This window comes from Simochromis diagramma, unplaced genomic scaffold, assembly GCF_900408965.1.
Source record: "Simochromis diagramma unplaced genomic scaffold, fSimDia1.1 OVJJ01000216.1, whole genome shotgun sequence".
Lineage (NCBI taxonomy): Eukaryota > Metazoa > Chordata > Actinopteri > Cichliformes > Cichlidae > Simochromis > Simochromis diagramma.
In genome coordinates, this window is record NW_024386883.1 from 1,479,892 (window position 1) to 1,501,834 (window position 21,943).

General features: G+C 43.0%; 1 protein-coding gene across 1 annotated transcript in view; it reads left to right on the forward strand.

The window, feature by feature from the left end:
• Positions 1–510: 510 nt before the first annotated feature.
• The window catches only part of zmp:0000001168 (signal-induced proliferation-associated 1-like protein 2), a 32,260-nt gene continuing 10,827 nt past the window's right edge, over positions 511–21,943 (forward strand). The window contains 6 exon segments of the mRNA XM_040032877.1: positions 511–8,870; positions 16,344–17,953; positions 18,590–18,714; positions 18,793–18,981; positions 20,467–20,641; positions 20,969–21,072. Coding sequence (XP_039888811.1) covers positions 16,846–17,953; positions 18,590–18,714; positions 18,793–18,981; positions 20,467–20,641; positions 20,969–21,072 — 1,701 coding nt within the window. The 5' untranslated portion in view covers positions 511–8,870; positions 16,344–16,845.

Consider the following 21,943-nt stretch of genomic DNA (forward strand, 5'->3'; position numbering starts at 1 on the left):
CCCCCCCAACCCCCCACCTTCACCACACACACATACCATCCCCATCCTCTCCTTGCCCTCCGCACCACCCTACCCACCGCACTCTCTAATTTAAGATGGGGCTGTGTGTTTATGAGACGCCAGGGTTTCAGGGCTGGATGGGCTGCTGTAGGGAGAGAAAAGCAGGGATGAAGAGCCGATCGAGAGGGAAGACGAGCAGCAGCAGCAGCTTACATAAGCCAGTGCACTCAAAGGACGGGCCATTTAATTTACATTGAGCTGCCTGGCTGCTCATCCACTGTGGTGTTCACTGTGGTTCACATTGGCTTTTTCTTTTTTTTCAAATGATAAAATGCAGTTTGACCTGACTGGATGAAAAGGAAGGATGTGCGATGACCTTAAAGCGTTGTGTCGGTGTTCCCGAACAGGAGGGCGTTATATTTTTCTACAATCTCAACTTTCTTGCTGGACAGTTCAGTAGAGTGAAACCCCAGCCTTGCAGGTATTTATCGCGGCGAACGATTAGGATGTCTGCATGAAGTGCACCGGCATAATGGTGCTCACAGCGTGCAGCCTGCTCATACAACTCAGCTGCAGATGACTTTTTGTTCTGCTGCCATCCACTGCGTCGCACTTACGGCATATCGAGGCAGCGCAGTCCTCTGTGTGGGCCATGCCCAAAGGATAAGTGAAAAAGGCCCCTGTCTATAAAAAAAAAAGAAATCTGAATGCGTGTGTGTATTTTAGAAGAGCAGTTGCGCGGAAGTAAAATGCCATTTCAGAGGATGGCAGCCCTAATGTAACCAGGATCCTTTGTGTCTCCTCGTGGTCTGTAGTTTGCTTTCTGCTTGGCCAAATAAAGCAAAATAAAGCACCTGCTGCGTTTACTGCCTCCTCTGCAGAAAGTGTGTTTTCTGATGTGAAACTCACTCTGTTGGTAAAGCAGTGGAGCAGTTAGCATCAGTCGCTTTTCATTAAGCAGATCACCACAAATAACAATAAGTCTACCTGCTGCAACTTTGGAGTTAGCGCCTTGTATGTGAGTGAAGGTGGAAGATCTTTTGAGAATTCATTTATTTTTGATACTAGGAAACAGTGCAGATGTATTTAACCCCCCCCCCCCCCCCCCCCCCCACACACACACACACACACACACACACGCATGCCATAAATTTTCTAGCACTTAAAAAAAAAAGAAAAATGTTACACCATGGCATTACTTTATGATTAATCAGCCCTCACATCTGCTGCAGTTGATTGGCTAATTATCTGACTCAGCTCCATTTCTGTATATGATGACATCCAGAATATGAGCACATTATGGAGTCTATTTTGGCCTGGGCCCACTTGCTAGTCTGCCTTTATGAAGTTTGTATATGTATTACATTGGTTATTTTACACATTTGATATAAATTCTCAAATGCTAAAAGCGACCTTTAACCTGACACTTTGTTCTTGGCCGCCCTCATATATAGAAAATGAAATATCCACAACCAAAAGCATACAGCGAGCAGGCAGCTTTCAGCAGCCCTGACAATGTGTGTGTGTTTTAATGCGGCACCCTATGTGTCCTCTCCCATGAGAGGCTTCCTCAGTGGGACTCATTCTGTATCTGGTTGAGTAGCAGGGGAGCAGAGTCGCGGGAGACTCTTGAATCGATCGGCCCGTTTTCATTTCCTGAACCAAACAAGAACCAAGAGAGCTGGGCTCTGTACATGCGAGCGTCATGTGGATGCAGAGCTGTCAGCTTCTATTGTTCCTTGTTGGCGATGCCATAAATTTGTCCTGCTCTCCTTCAGCTGCTGTTTATACCAACCGTCTCCTCTGATAACAGAAACAGTAGTTTCAGGTTTGCTTCATACCGTGTTCCTGCTCAGAATTAAACCACGATGCCTGAAGTGACTCTCTTGTCCACACAGCAAATAGATGACAGTCCTCACCTGACAGCATGAATGCTGCCAAAGTGTTACTTTGAATTCGCTCTGCACCACAAAGCACCCCCGTTTGATCAAAGCGATTTTTATCTGGTTTTGCACTCAGTGAGAATCAGATAAACATATCGCGAGGTTACCGGGCAGATTTTGTCCTGGTCTTACTCAGCATTATGTCACTCCGCTTGTTTTGGAGCCATTTTGCATGGCTACACCCCAGCAGGCTCCCTGTGGGTGCTCAGTTAGGAAGGGCTGTCGGAGGTGGAGACTTCCTCACATCTGATGGCAGGATGCCGGCAGCATTAGCCACAAGGTAGATCCTCTTAGCTCATGCTCTCTGCTGTCACCTGCTTACTGCTGACCGGTGATCTCCTGCAAGATCAGGCCTCTTTGGGGGGTTTTTTTCCCCTAATTTCTTTTTTTTTGTCAAGGCTTTTGCCCTTCTCCACCTATTCAGCTGCACAAATAGAAAGCGGCATAATAAATGTTGGAGAATGACTCATGATTCACAGCGTCAGCTAAAGTAGGACTGCACAGTTGAGATAAATCAGCATGACAAATATTCAGGGAGAGTTTTACCGTCTCGGGAGTCAATCCTCACGGGCTATTGTCTTTTTGAAAATAAGCATCGAAATACTTAACTATTAAAACGGTTCCCCCCTGTGATTTCTGCTGCACGCACTCGCATGTGCATGGGACAATTTTGTTAGATTTTCATAAATTACACGAGGAAAATTTCGAGCACTTTCAAAACCCGTCAGAAAACCCATCAGCTTTTTGAGTGTGAAATCAAGGACGAACTGAGAAATTGGCCCTTCGTGTACAAAAAGACATAACCGCTGGCGGTGAATCACGCTTTAGACCTTTTAAATAAACGATGTTGTAATTGTTCTGATGGGTATCATGTCTTCTGTGCAGAGAGAGGGAAACAGAGCTAGGCATGTCCAACAACGCGCCCCTGATGTAATAGTCCTAAAATATGTGGAAGCTGCTATCTTCATGAGACATATTTATGTAAGCATCTGCTGTTAACACAGCCCACATGAATACAATCCCACTTTTTACTCCGTGTTGTGAAATGCCCCCTTCCAGAAATATATATTCAAGCTCATTGTACCAAATCGCAAAGTACCTCTCTCAGTTATGTCATACATACATTAAACCATTAAGCGGTGCAGTGGCTCCTTCTCATTGTTCTCATTGCTATTACAGGAGAGAAGTGCACTCTGGGGTATTCAGAGCCACTGAAAGCAGACCAGGAGCAACCGTTCATGCTCGTGCCACGTCACTTTCATCGCCGCATTCGGTCGATAGAGATCAAAAAAAGCAGAAAACATTTTTAGGCTCTGATAGGAGTTTAAAAATACCCTCATAAGGTTTTCTATTTTGGGGATGATACTTGACGTATTAGAGATCGCCTCTGTGTTTGTTTCAGGCTGAAGAGGCTCTTTGGGCTGTCACAAATTTGAGAAGGAAGTTGCATTCTCGACCGTTTCATTTGCATGTTAAAGGCAAATAAAGAAGTAAAGAGCAGTTTGAACAGGTACCTTAGAGCTCCACATCGTCTCTCTGTGGGGCACAGCAGCGACCGCACACAGGAAACTGAGAGATGTGACCTTAGAGGCGCAGAGGAGAGGTTTTTTTTGTGTTTAGCTTCTGCCACATTTCCCCTCATTCTAGGTTAAAAAAAAAATGCAGTAAAAAAAGGAAAGAATTAGGGGAGAAAATACACTCTACATACTTTAGATTTAAGCAGATTCAATCTGTGGCCCGGTGAATCACCAATCCCCATTACTGCACACTTCCCAGAATGCACAGCGTGCATTTTCATTCACAAGTGGAAAGCCACAGATGTACAGAACATGTTCCCTGTTTTGACTGTACCCTACGCACATAGCATCACATCAAAACCCTTCAGTAAACGATGCGCTGTTTGCGTCATCGTACTTAACATATTGGTGCATGAGCTACTCTTTGCTTCCCTTTTTTCTATCTAGGTCAGAAAGTGCCGTGACGCTGGTGCAAATAAAACAAGTGCCACCAGGCAGTAGTTTGGCTGCAAAGTGCAGCAAGGTAGCCGCAGTGTTCACATGTGCAAAATAATAGTTTGTCAGCAGGGCTTGGCTTCATATTTTCACACATATGTTGGTCTTCTTTGTAAGTAGCTGCATTAGCATCAGGGCGAAACTTTGCTTTAGAATATTTGCTCTAGAGGTGCTGGTTGAAGGGAATCCAGCACTGCACTACAGCTGCGACATTTACATATAATGATGCTCATAGCTGTGGATTTCTTACAATATTGAAATGTTTTAGCACAAAAGACAAATCGTATTATCCAGGGGGAAATGGAAACGACAACTTCCTTGTGTGGTTTTTTTTTTTTTTTCAGTACTTTGGTCGAGCTTGATTTCCGTATCGAAGACGTCGCTACACAAGCAGGGAGAATGGCTTGATGTGAGGCTTTACAGATGCCCGCGCATCTGTGAGAGACATTAGTCTATTTCTCCAAATAATGATAGCAATTTGTGTCCTCTGAGCTCATAATGAGCGTAGATGGAACCAGTGTAGCTTGTAAGCGTGATGGCAGCCATTTAGACGTGGCCTTTCCTCACTCCTGTACCCCGAAGTCATAAGCAACACTTATTTAGAGTGAGTGAAGACGGCATTTGATTCGATTTGCTCCAGTAAACAAAGATGTTGAGCTTAAAACGTGTGATGAATTCAGGGCATCGGCATTGCAGCTATTTTATGTCTCTTTACAACAGGGACAGTGAGGAAGCAGAGGATGTCGGAGTCTCTTCCTCTGGAAGTAGACAGTGTACAGTTACTCTTCAGCGTGCCTTTAAAGCAATATTGAGCAATCTCGTTTCCTCTGCCTCAGAGCTGGTTGCACAGATGACGGAGGGGTAACAGTGAACCGTTGAGCCTCAATATAATAGATACAGTCATGAAGCTGAGGGTCAGTTCCTTTCTCTGTCACACAAACCCAGGCACACAGAAACGGGGCATTTGCAGGGGGACAGCTGCTCTTCCTGTCTCTGTGTGGACAGCGTGCAACATCTATAAGGACACTGTTTTATAGAGTCAGCAGACGCACACAAAGACACACATGCTCTGAAAGTACCTCTCGCATCTGTGCCTTAAACCTCTCTGCCTTCGTCTCTCTCGTGGTGTGCCACAAGGTGTATTTTCAGATTTACAGGAAGTGGCAGTGCTCTGCCAGCGCGTAGAGTTGATGTCATGGCAAATAACATGTAAAACAATAGCATGAGTTAAGTATCTTTATTTAACTGTGGACAAACAGCACCACAGTTGTGATAGAAAGAAAATTTGTGCATGAGAGTGCGTGAGTTGTGCATTGCGCTGTTTAATGCAAGAGGAAGTTCCTGTAGGTTCTAATACTATAGAAAAGGCTTTTCGGAGCATACTTCCTCTTTGCATTTAGGCGGGCAATTAAAATAATGCAAAATGATCACCAAATGCAGTGATTTGTGAAACTTTCAGATTTGTACTTTGTGCTCTGACAGCCTCTTCTTCCATTTTAGCAGCTTGTTTTTCAGCTTACAAAAAGACGACCAAAAAAGAACTGAAACTGGACGAGACACCACTGGAGTCACACGTTAGATGACCTTAACCATACTTGCTTACTGTAAGAGACGAGGCACGTGTACAGAGAGAGAAGTCGGGCGCAGTCTTAGATTTAAAAAATAAAAAAATCATAACAAATAAAGCTCCAGTGATTGCTGTGTGTGTGCATGGATGTGGATGGACAAGGGAGCAACCAAACAATGAATAATTAACATGGTAAACCCTCGCCCCTTTTTACCCCGTCCTATTAATAATGTAATAGACTCATTTTCTGTCTTTCAGGGAGAACAGCTCTCCTTGAAGTATGAAATCTGTTAAATTGTGTTGAGTGGCCTCTCTATCTATAGAGTTTAGAGGAAATCTGTACCTCTATATATAGTCATAACAAACAGTGCAGTACAGCAGAGCTGATGCAAACACAAACGACACTTCACTCTTTTTACTTATTGGTCATTTTGCAGGGGAGTACATTTAAGTTCCCACTGAACTAAGTACACCCGACAGAACAATAAAGCAAGCAGACAGTCTTGATGTCATAGACTGTAGGTAAAAGATGGATGTAGTGACTATGACCTCATCTACTGATTTCATGAGCCTCAATTTCAGTATTCTGGCTGTGGTCATGTTGGTTTCTTACAGCAATATGTTACAGCTGAGTTATCAGCTCACGCTAGCAGGTTTGTTAAGCAAGCCACATACATAGGTTCTATGGGCACAACGCACAGACACTTGCACAGCAAGCCATAATATTGTTTTGTTAGCTAAATTAACATTTTTAAAAAAGGCACCACCACTGCAACCAGAGACCCAAGTCATCTCTTGTGCCAGGCAGTGAACTTGTTTGACTTTTATCTTGTCTCCCTCCTCTCACCCCCAGCTGGTTGCAGCCCCTCACTGAGCCTTGTTCAGCCAGAGGTTTTTTTTTCCTGTTAAAAGGGAGATTTTCCCTCCCACTGTCGCCGTGCTTGCTCACAGGGGCTTGTTTGATTGTTTTCTTTGTTTTTTCTCTATTGTGGGGTTTTAATCATACCCGACCTACGGTGGCCAGCTAGAGACAAAGCGTATACAAACTCAAAAACACAACGGAAGTGCTCCAGGACGCTAGGGGCAGTGTTGAGCTCGATTTGCAAAATAAACAGCAAGTTTGTTGCAAACACATGGACTTGGATACCTGCGGAAAACACCTGCAAGGATAGAACAACCGTGCTTTATAAGAAAAGTAATGTGCAAACTGTTGTTTGTTTGATTTGTTTTGAATTACTATCAACGTTTGGTTTATGGTGGAGTCAAATCTGACGTTAGCTAACAGTCACTGTGCTTTGCTCAGAGAGAAGCTCAACACTGCCCCTAGCGTCCTGGAGCACTTCCGTTGTGTTTTGGAGTTTGCACATGCTTCGGAGTTTGTTCGTGCTTCGGAGTTTGTGCGTGTTTTGGAGTTTGTACGTGCTTTGTCTCTAGGGGCCACCTGTACCCAACAGTTGATGTGATTTGACGCTATATAAATACAAGCGAACAGAATCAAATTGAATTTATTTCTACTGAAACTTTTAACATTTTAACATGAAAGTCCATTGGAGTTTACTGGCTCGTTAAACCAGCCTTTAGCGTCCAGTTGCAGAACTGCATTTTTCATACTTTGTCACTCATGCTTCAAAATACCAGATGCAGTCATTGCTTTCTTGTTGAGCCGTGACACTTCGATTGTCATGAAGAAAATAATTGCCGACAACAACTCTGACTAACCACTCTCCTGTCAGCATCACCTTGAAGTTCTGCAAAAACATAATAAAAGCAAGACTAAAAACAATTCTTTCATTCCATTCGCGATGATGGATGTGTACTATCAAAGGCAGAACTGCACAGAAATTTTCTGACAGGTCATACTTGTTGGCTTGAGTACCTGTGTCACTGCAAAATATTGCTCACAGTAATGGTAGATGTATTTCTTTTGAGACTCTTCAAAAACCTGCTGTTTTTCTTGTCACCTTGATAGCTATCCTCTTTGTTAAAATCGGCCCATTGAGCACCAGGTGCCAACAGGAAAGGAGGCTTACGTGTCTTTGGGGACCAATAGCTGAGACGAGCATTTGCAAAACTGTTTGAATTAAAAAAGAAGAATAAAACATGTCACAAAAGAACGAGAATGCATCATCTACTTAGAAGCCTCTGGACTTGGCCCAGTTCACTGTTTGCAGTGTGGTAGTGGGTCCATGAGGAAGATTGAGGAAGCCGGAGCAAGTGTTGAACATTAGAATGAACTCATTTTCTGAATCAGGTCCAGCCACATTAATACACATTTACTCTCTTGAAAGCACTGCAGCTGCTCCGGCTCGATGTCACATATTCTGAGGCAGAGCAGGAATGCAACCTGATCTCAAATGTAGCAGGACTGCGAACGATCAATAATGAGAGTGAGACTGAGCCTGGCTTTAAATTTCCCCAAATCAATCACTGTTAGGAGTTGATTTAGACCTTGTGGTTAAGAATCAGCAAGACAGCTTTTAACTATAAGGATAGACAGTGGTGTTAGAGGAGCTGTCCTGCAAAGCTGGACACTTTCTAATAGCTGCCTGAGTCAAACTGTGTGTGTCACTTTATGGTCACATGTCAAAACAGCGTCTTTTGAAAGACTTGCATGCATCTGTGGCGACAAGTGTGGTGTTTCACAACTTCAGCTTCGTCTTTGAAAGATGCCAAGCACAGAAAGAAGTTGCAGGTCGAAATGACCGCCACAACCTGACGTGATGGAGTTGATAAGCCTGCAGTAACTTTTGCCACTGATCAGATCTAATTGCTGCTAAGCTGTTAAGCTGATTGCTGCAGCTTCACCCAAAGGGAAACCAGATCAAATCTCTATCGTCTTGATCGGGAGGCTATCTTTTTTTTCACGGTCAAACGCTTGCAATGGCCGCGCCATCGGCGGTAATTACGATAAAAGCACATGAGCTGAAGGTTGAGTCACTTTAACAAAGTAAAAAAAAAAAGTGCTCATTCACTCTGCAGTGTGGCAGCCAGTCTCCAATAAGTGTGGTGTACAAACGATGACGACACACATCCTCTCGAAGTTCAAAAGTCACTCGTCTCTTCCTGTTTCACAGGACGTAGACTCGCATGAGCCGGTGCAAAATAAGTCAAGCGGCCGTGACTTCCCCAAAACTGTGCATGTTTAATTTGACTCTCCTCTGACTTCCGCGTGTGTCCTAACGTTGTACACAAGAGGCGCATTAACCTTGTCCTGGACTTAACACGGACGTGGTGCTCACCTACTGTCATCAGTTAAGCCAGCCAAGCCCAGAGCAGTAATGGTCCTTCAAAGCCCATCTGGTGCACTATGCAAAGACAGATAATACTTAAAGATTTTCACCCGGTCAGGTATGTTTAAAGAATAATTCTCTTTGAAGCATGAATGTCTGATGAAAGTTACAAACTGAAGTATATGTTTCTTCTTTTTCTTAAAACAAAAAATCAGTTTCTCCCTTTAAATGTTTAAACTTCAGATATGACAAAGAGGTCGAGCCTCAGTGTTTGTGCCTCAGGTTTCCACTTCCCACTTGTAAGATGAGTGATGGACCGGGGCTCGCTTCTTTGTGATGCAAGTGAAGGCCTCAAACTCAGATTGAGATGAACACAGTTAAATGCTCCACTCTTCAGTACAACAGTTTCGCAGCATGAAAATTAGAATCCGTACTAGTATGTGCAATAAAGCTCGAATGTGAAAGATAAGTTACGTTTTCAGAAGCTTATTTTATGACAGGAAGTCTGTTCACGTTCCCCTTTCGCTTAAAAGTTTCAGGTTTTAATTTTTGCGACGAAATCAAGAGCCATATATTGTCATGGCTTCTGATGGGTGGAAGCATTACTTGGCATTAAAATAAACTGTTTTAGCATGCGTAACACGGAGATCATTACCGTCCAGAGGCCGAGTTCTGAGACGCAGTATTAAACACTGCTGTCTGCATGTATTATTAAGTTTCCCAGGGATGGAGTCTGGCTCTTGCATCATGGGAGTATCTGCAGGAAAAAGCAGGCAGCAGCCTCCCAGTGATCCTAGCAGATGCAATGGAGCTTTAAAAAAAATCTTGGAGAGCATGAGGTGCATGCCTGGGTTATACAACTGAATATATAACTAAATAGAAAAACAAAGAAACTGCAATCATTTTTATATATTATTTATATAGGACCAGTTCCAACCAGCAGTTTTGGATGATAGGCAGGAGAATGAAGCTGCTGTTTTCCCGAATTTGGGGTGACAGAGATCACGTGTGGGGAAAAGTCAGTTTAAATGGCAACGCAACCAGATCACGAAGGTGTAAATCATGACCAAATCACATTCTGTGCTCTTTATTGATGCCATTTAATTCAAACAGTTGAAGTGGTTTGCGCTAGCCAGCCCAGACAGTTACGGGTCAAGTTTCTGGTAATGTGGTGGTCGAACTGTGGCTTGGAGAGCATCGGGGGAGGTCAAGCATAGTTTCCAGCAACTCCTGCGTCATCTGATGTAGGCTAATCTGTGGATGTAGGCGCGTTTGTGCATATTTGGAGTAGATAGCTGATGTGTCATGCTACATGCTATATCTTGAAAAGAAAGTTGAGCAGCATCTCCACGGACAGCGACTTGCTGTTTATCCTTATTGTGTTAGAATATGAACAACATCATAATGATGGCATCAGCTTTAGCCTTTTTCTAGTAGCAACAGCATTGTTAGGATATTGGATCCTCTAGTGCTAATAGATTTTAAACCAGCGAGATACAGAATCATCACATGCACATGCACATTTACAATCAATGTACAATCAGCTGTACTGAAAGCTTTTGAGAAAAGAGCTTCCCGTTACTGTTTATTGTCTCAAGCCTAATATCCTAAGTTATTTTTTATTGCACCCTCAGTCAGTCCTGCTGTTATGAGATGATCCACTTATGGTCATATTAGAGTGTGGTTTAAGCCAGACTGATATTTGCTCATAAAATTGCTCAGCTTGGTAGATCCTGGGAAAACATTAAGCTGGTTTTCAATGATTTGTGCTGTAGCAGTTTATGTGCATGTAGCAACAAAACCCCAAAAACATTAAAAATGCAAATAATGGCTTCCTAAATATATTAAACAGAAACTTGAGGGGGCTGGGACAAAAACACCAGTTCCTCTTTGCTTTGTACTTTTTCACAAGGTATATGACGCACTTCTCTGTCGTGGTAACACACAGGACAGTTTCTCTTCAGTGACTTCAGAGAGAATATGTATTTTTGACACCAGTGTGGCTCTGTTGAAGATCTTGTTGAAGACGTTTTGTGTTCAAAGGTAAGAAATGGACTGATTTGCTTTCAAACAGGAGAAAAAAGAAGGAAAATCGTGAGATTTTAAAATAGTGTTTTACGGGTTTGGAAAAATTGGGGGGGAAATATAAACCTAGAAATTATTGGAAAAGTAACGCAGGTCAAGTTGATGAATACCCAGGTAACCGAGTGTGCATATCATTTAAGAGCTGCTGGAAAAATAATTATATTGGTATGTCTGAGGAGACTCACCTGCTCAATTAATGTTGATGCTTTTTGTCCGAACATCAGAACGTCAGACTCCGTTGAAGCTGTTGCTCTGATTGGGATATAACGTCTGGCTTCACGTGGAACACATATAAGGCATGGCTTGAGAAAGACCAGGACCTGGACTCAGGATGGATGAATCATCCGCTGTGTAGTAAAACACTTAGCAAAGAATTTGAGAGGCAGCTAAAAGGGCCAAGCCACAGAAATAATGGCTCTACTCCATCTCCCGTGGTCAGTGCTACCCTTTCACCCAGTGTCAAACTAGAGACTGTTTTGGGTGCTGTGTCTATAAATTGCAGTTGCAGAGTTACTGTGGCTAATTATTCCTTTGACACATGTGAAGTCACCCCACTGCCTGGTGGTGGCTGAAACCCACAATGAATCTACTGCTTCTTCAGGATTTAGACTTTGATTAGAGTTAGTTTCAGGCTTGCTTCACTACATCCAGAGAGTCTGTCAAATAGACAGATTCATTACCCTTCTGGTATCTGGACTAATCATGGTTCCATGCATAGTCACCCCTAGAGACTCATTCTGAACTGCTAAACACACCCATCATGCCTAGTAAGCACCCGGGGTCAGGACAGTGTTAGCAGGTGACACAACTTTTATTATCTCATTGCAACATGGCCTCTGAAGCTCGTTAATCATTATTTTAATTGACATAAATAAGATTTTTTTTTTAATTTAAGATGCACTGTATTGACATGGATTGTGCATTCATGCATGGCCAGTTGTTTTGGCAAATGTATGGAAAAGGCAGGCTTTTTTTTTTTTTTGTAAAAGTGTATATCAGCAATGTTTGAAACATTGCTCTTTTGCATGAAAGAAACTCTGTACATTTCCCTCAGATGTAGAAAATACGCCCGTGTGAAGATGCGAATCAACCAAATCGGCCAAGTTCGGTGCCATTTTTTTTAAAGCTGCTTCCAGTTCAGTTCTGTCTGATTATGATAGCAAAACGTTGCAAAAGCAGAACACAGATGTCTGCTTATGATCAGTTTCAGGTACTCCAGGACAATGGGAACCTATGAGGAACTACAGTAATCATTTGGAGAAGCACCTATAAATATCCTAAAGATGAGCTTTGGGAACGCCCATTTAATATTTCTGGTTTCATGCAAAAAAAAAATATGAAAACTAATTTGTGGTAAATGAGTTGTGACATATATTTGGTACAGAGGTGCACTGCATATGTGTAAAGTAAGTTATTGTAATCCTAATAATCATTTAACAGCAATTTAACAAGGTCACCACTGCGCGCGTGTGTTCGTATTTATGGCAGATGTTAAGCAGCTGGCGCACTGTGGAAAACAGTCACACATTGTGATGTGTTTGCAGATTGAGTGCTACCGTAATATTTTGTAATGTTGTTAGATTTTGTCAAAGCTGGAGCATCGAGACAAATTGTCGGATGCACAGATGTGTTTTGTTGCTGTGCAAACTGTCGCTTTTGTAATCCTGCGGCCATCACTCTGATACACGTCTATGTATGCGACACCTACTGTATATAATGTCTGTTACTAACTTTCATTCTTAAAAACTGAGAAATATGAATCCCATCAGTCACAAATATGTTTTGATTTTATGAAAGGAAGTCGCAGCATGACAGCGTCCACCTTGTTTTCCTCGTTGTAAATCAATAAATAAAATAAATAAATACATTTTTATTTATATAGCTTTCTAGACAGAATCAGAAAGGGCTGCAAATAAGATAACAAATAATAAAAGGGTAAAACAGACGATATAAAACAGGCAGAAATTGAACCAAAAACAGTTTTAAAAAGGTGAGTTTTGAGTTGTTTTTTAAAAACAACCACTGAGTTCTTAATGTATGAGGGAGAGAGTTCCACAGTCTCGGGGCCACAGTGGCAAAAGCTCTGTCACCCTTAGTTCTCATCGTGGTCTGTTTTCTAGCAAGTAAGCCCTGATCAGATGACCTCAGGGACCTGCTGGGGACATAGGGCTGTAGCAGATCGGAGATGTAGGGAGGTGCCAATCCATGCAAGGCTCTAAATGTCAAGACCAGGATCTTAAAATGTACTCAATTCAACAGGAAGCCAGTGTAGCTGAAATAGCAATGGTGTCACATGTGAATACTTGGAGGTTGTCTTGTTCTTATAGTTTACCATACATTATGAACATAAGCGTCACCAGTCGCGGGCTTGTTTGACAAAAGTGGAGCTATTTCGGTAAACAGGGTTGTTCTAAAGCTTCGGTGGACTACATGCCACATAGAGAGGGTGGCACCAGGCAGGTTGCTATGGAAACAAGGACTGATTCATGGTTTGAGGTCCCGAGAAGCTCAGGAACATGTGAATTTTTACAAAGGGCCGACTGATAAGTGTCCAAGTTCAACCAGCACTGTGTGTTGGTGGAGAGAAGGAGTGCTTCTGGTGGACCTCAGGCATTCAGATTGTTGTTGGAACAACATGAGAGCAATCTGCGATTTTTTTTAAATCTTTTTTTTCCAAAAACAACCTGCTGCCAATAATCTACACCCCCACTCTGAGACGGTGGAGAGAATTGATTGCTCACACTTTTTCAAAGCATTGTGAAACATGCAGATGACACTGCATGTAATGATTGCAGATAGGCATAGACACAGATCATTTGTGCACACATAGGTGTTGAACATCTGAAAGTTTCCAGGAGGGAACATGAGCACGTTTTTAATGTCAGAAGCTGCAGCACTCCACACACACAGAGGCAAGCAAAGCGGTTAACTGGTGCTCATTGTCAGATCAGGAGTCTCGCATGAAAGAGAGGAGTATGGGAGCTTACTGGGGGCCTAATTAAAACAATACTATAATACTAAAATACAGTGCAAGCAATATCCACCTTTCACAATTTCAAAACAGAAAGTAAAACAGCATTTAACAGTTCATTTACATAGATTGAATAAGCTCTGCGGTAGATGAAATTCAAATGGAGCAAAACCCCTTATGTAATGCAGCTACACTAAAACATCAGCAGGCGCATTTGATGTCAGTGTTTTTAAGTTCAAAATTAAAACACGAGGACAGCTCGTGGCTGTTGTTTTCCAAAGGAACAGTGCGCTCAACAGAGAACGATATTGAGTGAACAGCACTTTTGAAAATTCAGGAATTGCATTTTAATTTTTCAGTATTAGATTAAGATCGTCGCGTTAATTAAGTCCGCTCTGGGCTTCCACGGGAAACCCCGACTCAATCAGAGGTGCTAAAAATGAGAAGACTTTTGCCCCTAATTCAGTACTTCACCGTGCTTTCTCTTTCCCATTCGAGGCATGCAAAATAAGCGTCTTCACTCTAGTTCAGACAGATATGAAAGTAATATTATATTTACACATAGTTACACATATTACTCATTCACACTGAGCCACAGCGTATCTGTAACACTGTTACAGATAGTAGCCAGCCGTAAGGATAAACATTTACGTACATCGCAGAGCCTCGAGGTACCACGGAGAATGCTGAGGTCACGTCCTTGGCTTTGTTTCTACAAAGTTTGGGGATTAAATAACCTGAGGAGAAATTTACACTTAGAGTATTTACAGATGGTGATTGCTTTTAGGCTGGATTAGAAACTTGAGGATATTCCAACTAAATATACTTAAGTTAATGCTGAAAACACAGCATGTTTGTCTGAAGTAGTCATCGAGAGGTGTGCACATAACGCAGATTCAATTTTTATCAGTAAGAAATCACAAAACAGTTTCTGAAAATCTATGGCAGCTTGTATTATTAGTGTATTATTAGTTTATAACACAGTTCAGATCAATGATAACATGTCTATAAAAGCATACTGTCACAATAATGGAAAAATAGGCACTGAAGGCAATGTTGAATGTGTTCCAATGGATGATTTGTTAGAATAAACAATAATAGAGAAGTCTAATAATCATTGTTTCCCCTTTTTCAAACCTAGACACAATCTCCTTTAGAGAGAACTTCCTGCTCACAGTGCTCATATCGATGATATAACATGACCTTCACGTTCATTAGCATATCTTGACACGCGAGCAAATGAACAAATAAATTTGATCCTTATTCAACGTTTGCTTTTTTTTAAAATGCATTTTTAGCGCCAACGTTTAAACTGCACGTTGATATTTTCTCTTTGGGTGAAAAAAATCAAGCGAACGTGAGCAGCAGCAAGGAGGGGAAACCAAGATTTCTTGTGACTTCCTCACCATTTGGCATATTTTTGTGTTGTGTGTGTTTGTGTGTACTTGTATTGCGCATGTTGTGGGGACCTAAAATAGTTTACACAATCACGCTGTGGGGACTCGACCCCTTTTTCGGGGACAAAATAAAAACCTCTAGGGGGGCCGGGGTTAATGCAAGTAGCGGTTAGCGTTAGAGTTGGGAGAAGGAAATGAATGTAAGTCAGTGTGATGTGAATGTGTGTGCGCTCTGCACCGCTGCACCTGCTCTTTAGGCTGCAAGCTCGATAGAGGAGATGGGTGCTTTAAAAAAAACTAGACAGGAAGAAGCTTCATACCTTATTGAGAGCGACAAAAAGGTTTCAGCTTGAGTTGATTGACGTCAGTTTGGTCCAAAACAGGGTGCGAGCAACAAACGATGACACAAACAGGCTGATCTGTACCTAGGACAGAATCCACTTTGACGGTAAGTCGGCTTTGTTGAAACAAAAAGAAGATGAATTCTTTTAGGGCTTAAAAACAGGGAAGCACTCTGCTTCATTGTCGTTTTCTCAAACCCTCTTGACTTTCAATGACTCTCAAAATAGTGAAAGTAATATCTGTCGCAAAACACGGCATTTGCAGTTATTTAAAATGCTTTTTGTTGTCCATACTGACGTATTTGTTTGAATACTGGCGCGAGAGTGAACTACAAAACTGTTTGGTGGTGTGCGAATGCACAGTGTCGGGGTGGAGGGGAGGTAAGAGACACGGCGTACACTTATTTCGCTTGTATGCTGGCACATTGTCAGTAAGCCAGGAAGGACCCTCCCCTGTGTTAATACTGTCTATTGTGAGCGTGTGCGGGGTGGATGTGGTGAGTATTAAGTTTGCTATGGAACTATTTAGGGAAACTTTGGAACGGAAAGTGTCTAAAGGAAAGAATAATAATGAGGGAAAACAGAAAACAGAGGTACAAGGCATTACTCAACAATAAAACACACGTCACACCTGCTTACTGCCTTATTGTTGCAATTCAGTACTTGTTTATCAAATCTTTTTCTGGTGAGCTGCTACGGGCTGAATATAAAGCTGTTGATTGAGATTATATCAGTGTGGCTAAAATGTGACGATGGGGTCCAAACTTATATTTTTCTTCCTCTTCTTTTCTGTACAGGTTGCCGGTGGATAAGACCGAAAGAGAGGCCGCAGGCACTGAAAGCGTGCACAGGGAAGGACGCTGTGTTGATACATAAGGAGCCTCTCTTACTCAGAGGACACAGAGTCCGGCTCCAGTGATGATCCTCACATCCTTTACAGGAAGGAGCACCCCGCAACTGGAGTACCACCTAAACACACATCTGCACACCTGGATGGACCGCTGCAGAAAACAGGAGCACTTTTTCGCGTGTCCTCATCTTCCACACTTGGGAACGTATTGACAGAGTGCAGTGTCTCACACAGCATCTGTGAGAGCCTGAGAGTGGAGAAGAAGGTCAGCCTTCGTAAGTGGTGTGAATGAGGACTGAGTTTGCTGCTTTCGCTCAGTGTTCCCATTTCACACCAGCGCCATAGAGACCGGGACAACAATTTAACTGGGAGGGTGGGGTTAGTGGGAAGCCCTGGAGCAGAGTGGAGAAAATACCGCTGGACTGGAGTTGGTTTGTCAGGTGGACACCATGCAGTCAGACGACCTCTTCATTCGCAAGTTTCGCCGTCAGAATCAGCGGCCGCCTATCGCAGCAGTCAACTTTGACCCCAAGAGGGAAACGGGTGTAGTGGAGTGGCCGCCAAGAAGGGACGGCGATGGGGCCGAAGCAGACAGCCTCACCCCGAGCCGCGCCGGGTTGACCCTGCGGTCCATGGGCCGGGGGCACATCATGCAGAGAAGTAACAGCGATGTCACACTTGGGGACTTGGACTCCTCTGGGAAGGCGGGGGGGAAAACAGCGCGAGCGGTTGGTGAAAAGGTGGATGCTGGGGTTCAGGGAGACACAGGTGTGCTGTTACACAGGGAGTACGGCAGCCTGTCATCACTCGAGAGACAGACTCAAGCCCAGGAGTCAAGAGCAGACGACCAGGGACCCCTGAGTCCAAGTGCCCTCCGCTTCAAAGACCCTTTCCTGCTTTTAGGGCTGCAGGGACACCCTCCAGAACCCGATGGATACTTTCGAGGTGTTTGCACGGTGGATGGCCCAAAACCCGTTAAGCCACCAAAGCCTGAAGGTCTTAGCAAAAAGTCTAAACCCACGACCTCTCAGGTCCCTCAACCAGTTCCATATGACAACATCGGGGGCGGAGCCTGGGTGAGGAGCTTTGCTCACTATGACGTGCAGAGCATCCTGTTTGACCTAACCGAGGTAGCCACAAACAGAGACAGCATTGGACGGAAAAAGAATATCACCTCAGGGGCTTCAGCTGCCTCCCAGCCCCGTCCCCTCTCCCTGTCCACCCCATCCTCACCTGCGCAGGGCGGGGGTGGCAGCACAGGGAACGCAGAAGACAACGAACAGTCAATGATGCTAGATGAAGGTGATGGCAACGATAACGAGCTCCTCCTCAGCTGCCCCCACTTCCGCAACGAGACTGGAGGAGAGGAGCAGGCGGGCCTGGGTCGATCCCAGGGAAGGAAGGGACTCTGGTCTAGCCTTCGCATCCCCAACGATGCAGTTTCGGTCCTGGAAGAGCCCAGAGAGAGCAATGTGCAGCAGCAGGGCAAGAGCAACTACTTCATAGAGCATGCTGATCTGGGAGCCCATTACTATCGCAAGTATTTCTACATGAAAGGTACGTGTCATAGTGTCAAAGGATTACGATCAATTACTTTTCAGCTGTTCCCTGTTAAGTCTAACACTCACCAAGATTTAGGAAGATTTTTCCCGTCCTTTATAGGCCATGTGAAATTCATTCAGTCACTTTTTTATGCTTTTTATTTTAATTTAGCCTTTCCTTGTTAGTGTTTATTTATATGAGTGTTTACTGTGTGTGTTGTGAGTAATAAAGGGTCAAGAGCCTTCAGTTTCCCTTCAGTGCTGTAGGTAGGAGTAATTGCACCTGAGTCACTTTATTTTCAGCAACTGTTGAGTTCGCCATCATATTGCCTTGATATGAAGAGGTAGAGTCTTCTGCTTAGAGAGGTGGTTTAAAGTAAATATTAGTCACTTTGAGATTGTTTTTTTTAACAGATGAAATAGATGAAAAGTAAAATGTAAAATAGAGTTATGGTTTTGAACCTCTTTCTTTTACATTTTACATTATGTTGCCATTTTTGGTCCTCCATATAAATCCCCCTCACCTCCCCTCTGTTATAATTTTTGTACAGGTCCTTATAAGCCTTATAGGTGCTCTGATAGTTGTTTGACCCACTGTGGGTCTTCTGGTCTCGTTCCTCTCAGTATTTATTTGTCTGTCCTGCCGTCGCAGAACATCAGAATTTTTTTGGAATTGACGAACGCCTCGGGCCGGTGGCCATCAGCTTCCGTCGAGAGGAGAAAGAAGGATCCAGCGGCGCTCAGAACAACTGTAGAATCATATTTCGCACCACAGAGGTAAAAGCAGCGCGCTTCTCCTGTCCTGTGTGTAAAATTGATTCGACCGGATGTGTTGAGTGTGAATCCCGTCCGCAGATGAAGACTCTGCGAGGTTCCATCCTGGAGGAGTCGGTGCCCTCTGCGGCTCGACATACGACCCCCAGAGGCTTGACTCCCAAGAGGCTGTTGGAGTTCATCATGCCTGAGCTGAACCAGCACTGCCTTCGCTTGGCCTCAAACTCCCCCAAGGTGCGGGACACCCTGCTCAAACTGGATGAACAGGGGGTGAGTAACGCGACACCGGTGATACTGAAGACTGCTGCATGTGTCGGGCAGAAAACTGTAAATTGTGTCAAACGGCATCAGATAGGGTTTGTGTATTTTTCTCCACTTTATGTTAAAAGCCTACAACTGCTGTCCAAGAGGTCATTTAACCCAGTTATTACATTTTCTTCTATTCCATTAGAACTGGAGCTGTAAGCTAATTGTTTTCAAGTTGATTATGTGCTGCAGAAAGAGTAAAAAGCAAAAAGCTCTCACTTTATTGTTTTTCTCCTGTATTGTTTGACTTGGAGCCGTTGCTTTTTCTTCTGTATTTATCGCAAATATTATGGACTGAGTAAGATTCATTCAAATTTCAATTTGTTTTTAGTTAACACTTCATATTTTGTCGTGATTAAAAATGTTAAAATTTGTTTGTCACACATCCTGAGCCCAAAACATTTAGTGTCCCAATTTGTTTGAAAAACACTCAAAAGAAACAAATTATGAGATTTAAATAATGAAATCAAAAGGTACTAATAAATATAAAAATGTACCAAACATTTAATTAGTGAGATGCAAAATATTTTTTGCTGATTACCCAACATTGAAGTCGTTTTTTTAAAACCCATATTTCTTTATTTCTATTGACTTTTTTTGACATTGCAGAACCTGCCAAATACTGAAGCTCCTCCATTATCCTGTAGCTGCTCTCTAGCCAACATCTGAATTTATATATTCAATTTAATTCAATTTTATGTTATTTTATTTACATGTTGCCAAATCACAACAACACTTGTCCCTTCACGATGCTTTATACTGTAAGGGATAAGCATTGGCGTAACTTTGTGGGGGGTCTAAAATAAATAAATAAATCTGTGTAAATTCCACGATGACTACACATGCAACTATTTTCCTGGTAATACCTGAAATGAGTAAAGAAAATCAACAGCCTATTTATGCAAGATAATTCATAATTTTATTGGGTGGGGGGGTTATATTGGTTGGGTCTGATTATTGACACCCCCCCGCCCCAACCCCCCTGGATATTACGCCCCTGGCTATAAAGCTCTACAACAGTAGAGATTAAAAAAAAAAAACACACATTTAGACGAACCCCTATAGCCAAATATTTTAGTGACAGTGGGAAGGAAAACTTCCAGTACATCAGGATAGCCATTAGCTGCGACCAGTTGGAGGTGATGGGAGGAAGAAAGGACAAAAGACGTGCTGTGGAAGAGCGAGTTTAATAAAAACTAATGATTAAAGGCAGAGTGGCGTATAGACACAAAGTGATCTGGGTGGAAAGTGTAAAACTGCAAGAAATGACCAGTTAAAAAAGTCTTGGGTGCTGTGATGAGTTTGATTATGTTTACATTCAGTAATACCCAACTCCCTTGCCTTTTCCTGTAAAGTAAAATATCAAATAAAGGCTAGAAATGAGAGTTCTCACTCTAACTCTGTATATTTTTCAGTGCTCAATAACTTTTGTGCCTCTCTATCTTTCAGCTGAATTTTCAGCGGAAGGTTGGGATAATGTACTGCCGGGCCGGGCAGAGCTCAGAGGAAGACATGTACAACAACGAGAGCTCCGGGCCGGCATTTGAGGAGTTTCTGGATCTGCTCGGGGAACGGGTGCGACTGAAGGGCTGGGAAAAATACCGAGCTCAGCTGGACAACAAGAGTGAGCTACAGACACTTCATTTACACCCACATCTATTGGCTACATCTCACCTTGTCGCAGTACGATTATCCGAAGGGCATCAGTGCACCACAGAAAGCCGAAGATAACTCCTATCTAGCCACATGTAATCTGAGTAATGCCTGCAAAATAGCATAGTCACTGCTGATTATCTCTGAGCTGTTTTCCCTTGAGTGAGCAGCGGAGAACAGCGAACGGGACACATTTCATCCCGGCTGTGACAGCCTGAGTTTAGTGTTTCCTTCAGAGACGTTGACTGATTCTGCTAAATCTCTACCTGTCTGTCTCTTTCTGTGCGTACCTGTGCAGCCGACTCAACTGGGACTCATTCGCTCTACACGCGCTACCAGGACTACGAGATTATGTTTCATGTGTCCACCATGCTGCCCTACACAGCCAACAACACACAGCAGGTAACAGCAGCCACAACCTAACAGGCCCGTGACACATGGTTTCCTTTTCCTGCTCTTTGTGTATCACAACACAATTCCACAGAATTGCAGTCTTCCTTCAGCCTTTGTTCAGTATTTTTCAAAAGACCGAATGAGCCGCGATTTTCATTACGTAGCTCTCTGCGTACCGTCGTGCTTTAGTAAAAGCTGCAGAAAAAGCCTCTGCGCTCCACAACAAGCATGACATAAAAATCCTGCCCCCCAGTGTTCACTCCCACCATGAAGGTATTCACTGCTGCCTCGCAGGCCGTCTTCTGCGTGTTCATCCGGCTGTCGTGTTTTAACGTGCCGTCTAGGGTTTAAGCCTGTTTGATGTCATTTGCAAAGAAACTGGACATTGCATGTTAATATAGATTAAAGATTTTACATGGCAGTGATGGGGCACTGCATTGCCTCTTTAATCTGCAGCCTCTGCAGCAGCAGCAGCGGTTTAGGCTCCGGTAGCTTTGGTGCAATAATCTACAGCCAAGCCTGCGTTTGTATCTTGGGTTTTTGTAATCTATTTTTATATGTTTGTCTATCACAACAAATCACAACAAATCATAAATCACAACAACTCTCCCAAAGTATGATTAATGAAGTTCAGATGAAAAGACGCAGGAGTATTTACAACTTATTTAGTTTATTTATTCTAATAAACATGATTAATTGTCATTGTTTTGTTCACGTTTAATGCGTCATGTACAGAGCATTAAAACGGAAGAAGTAATGAATAAATGGGCCGATTGGTAAAACACGATCGTTGTTATGATGAACTCGCTTATTTCATTTGTAGGCCTGTCTTGAAGCATTATCTGTTTGCTCTTCCCTTAAATGTTTTTGTTTGGTAGGT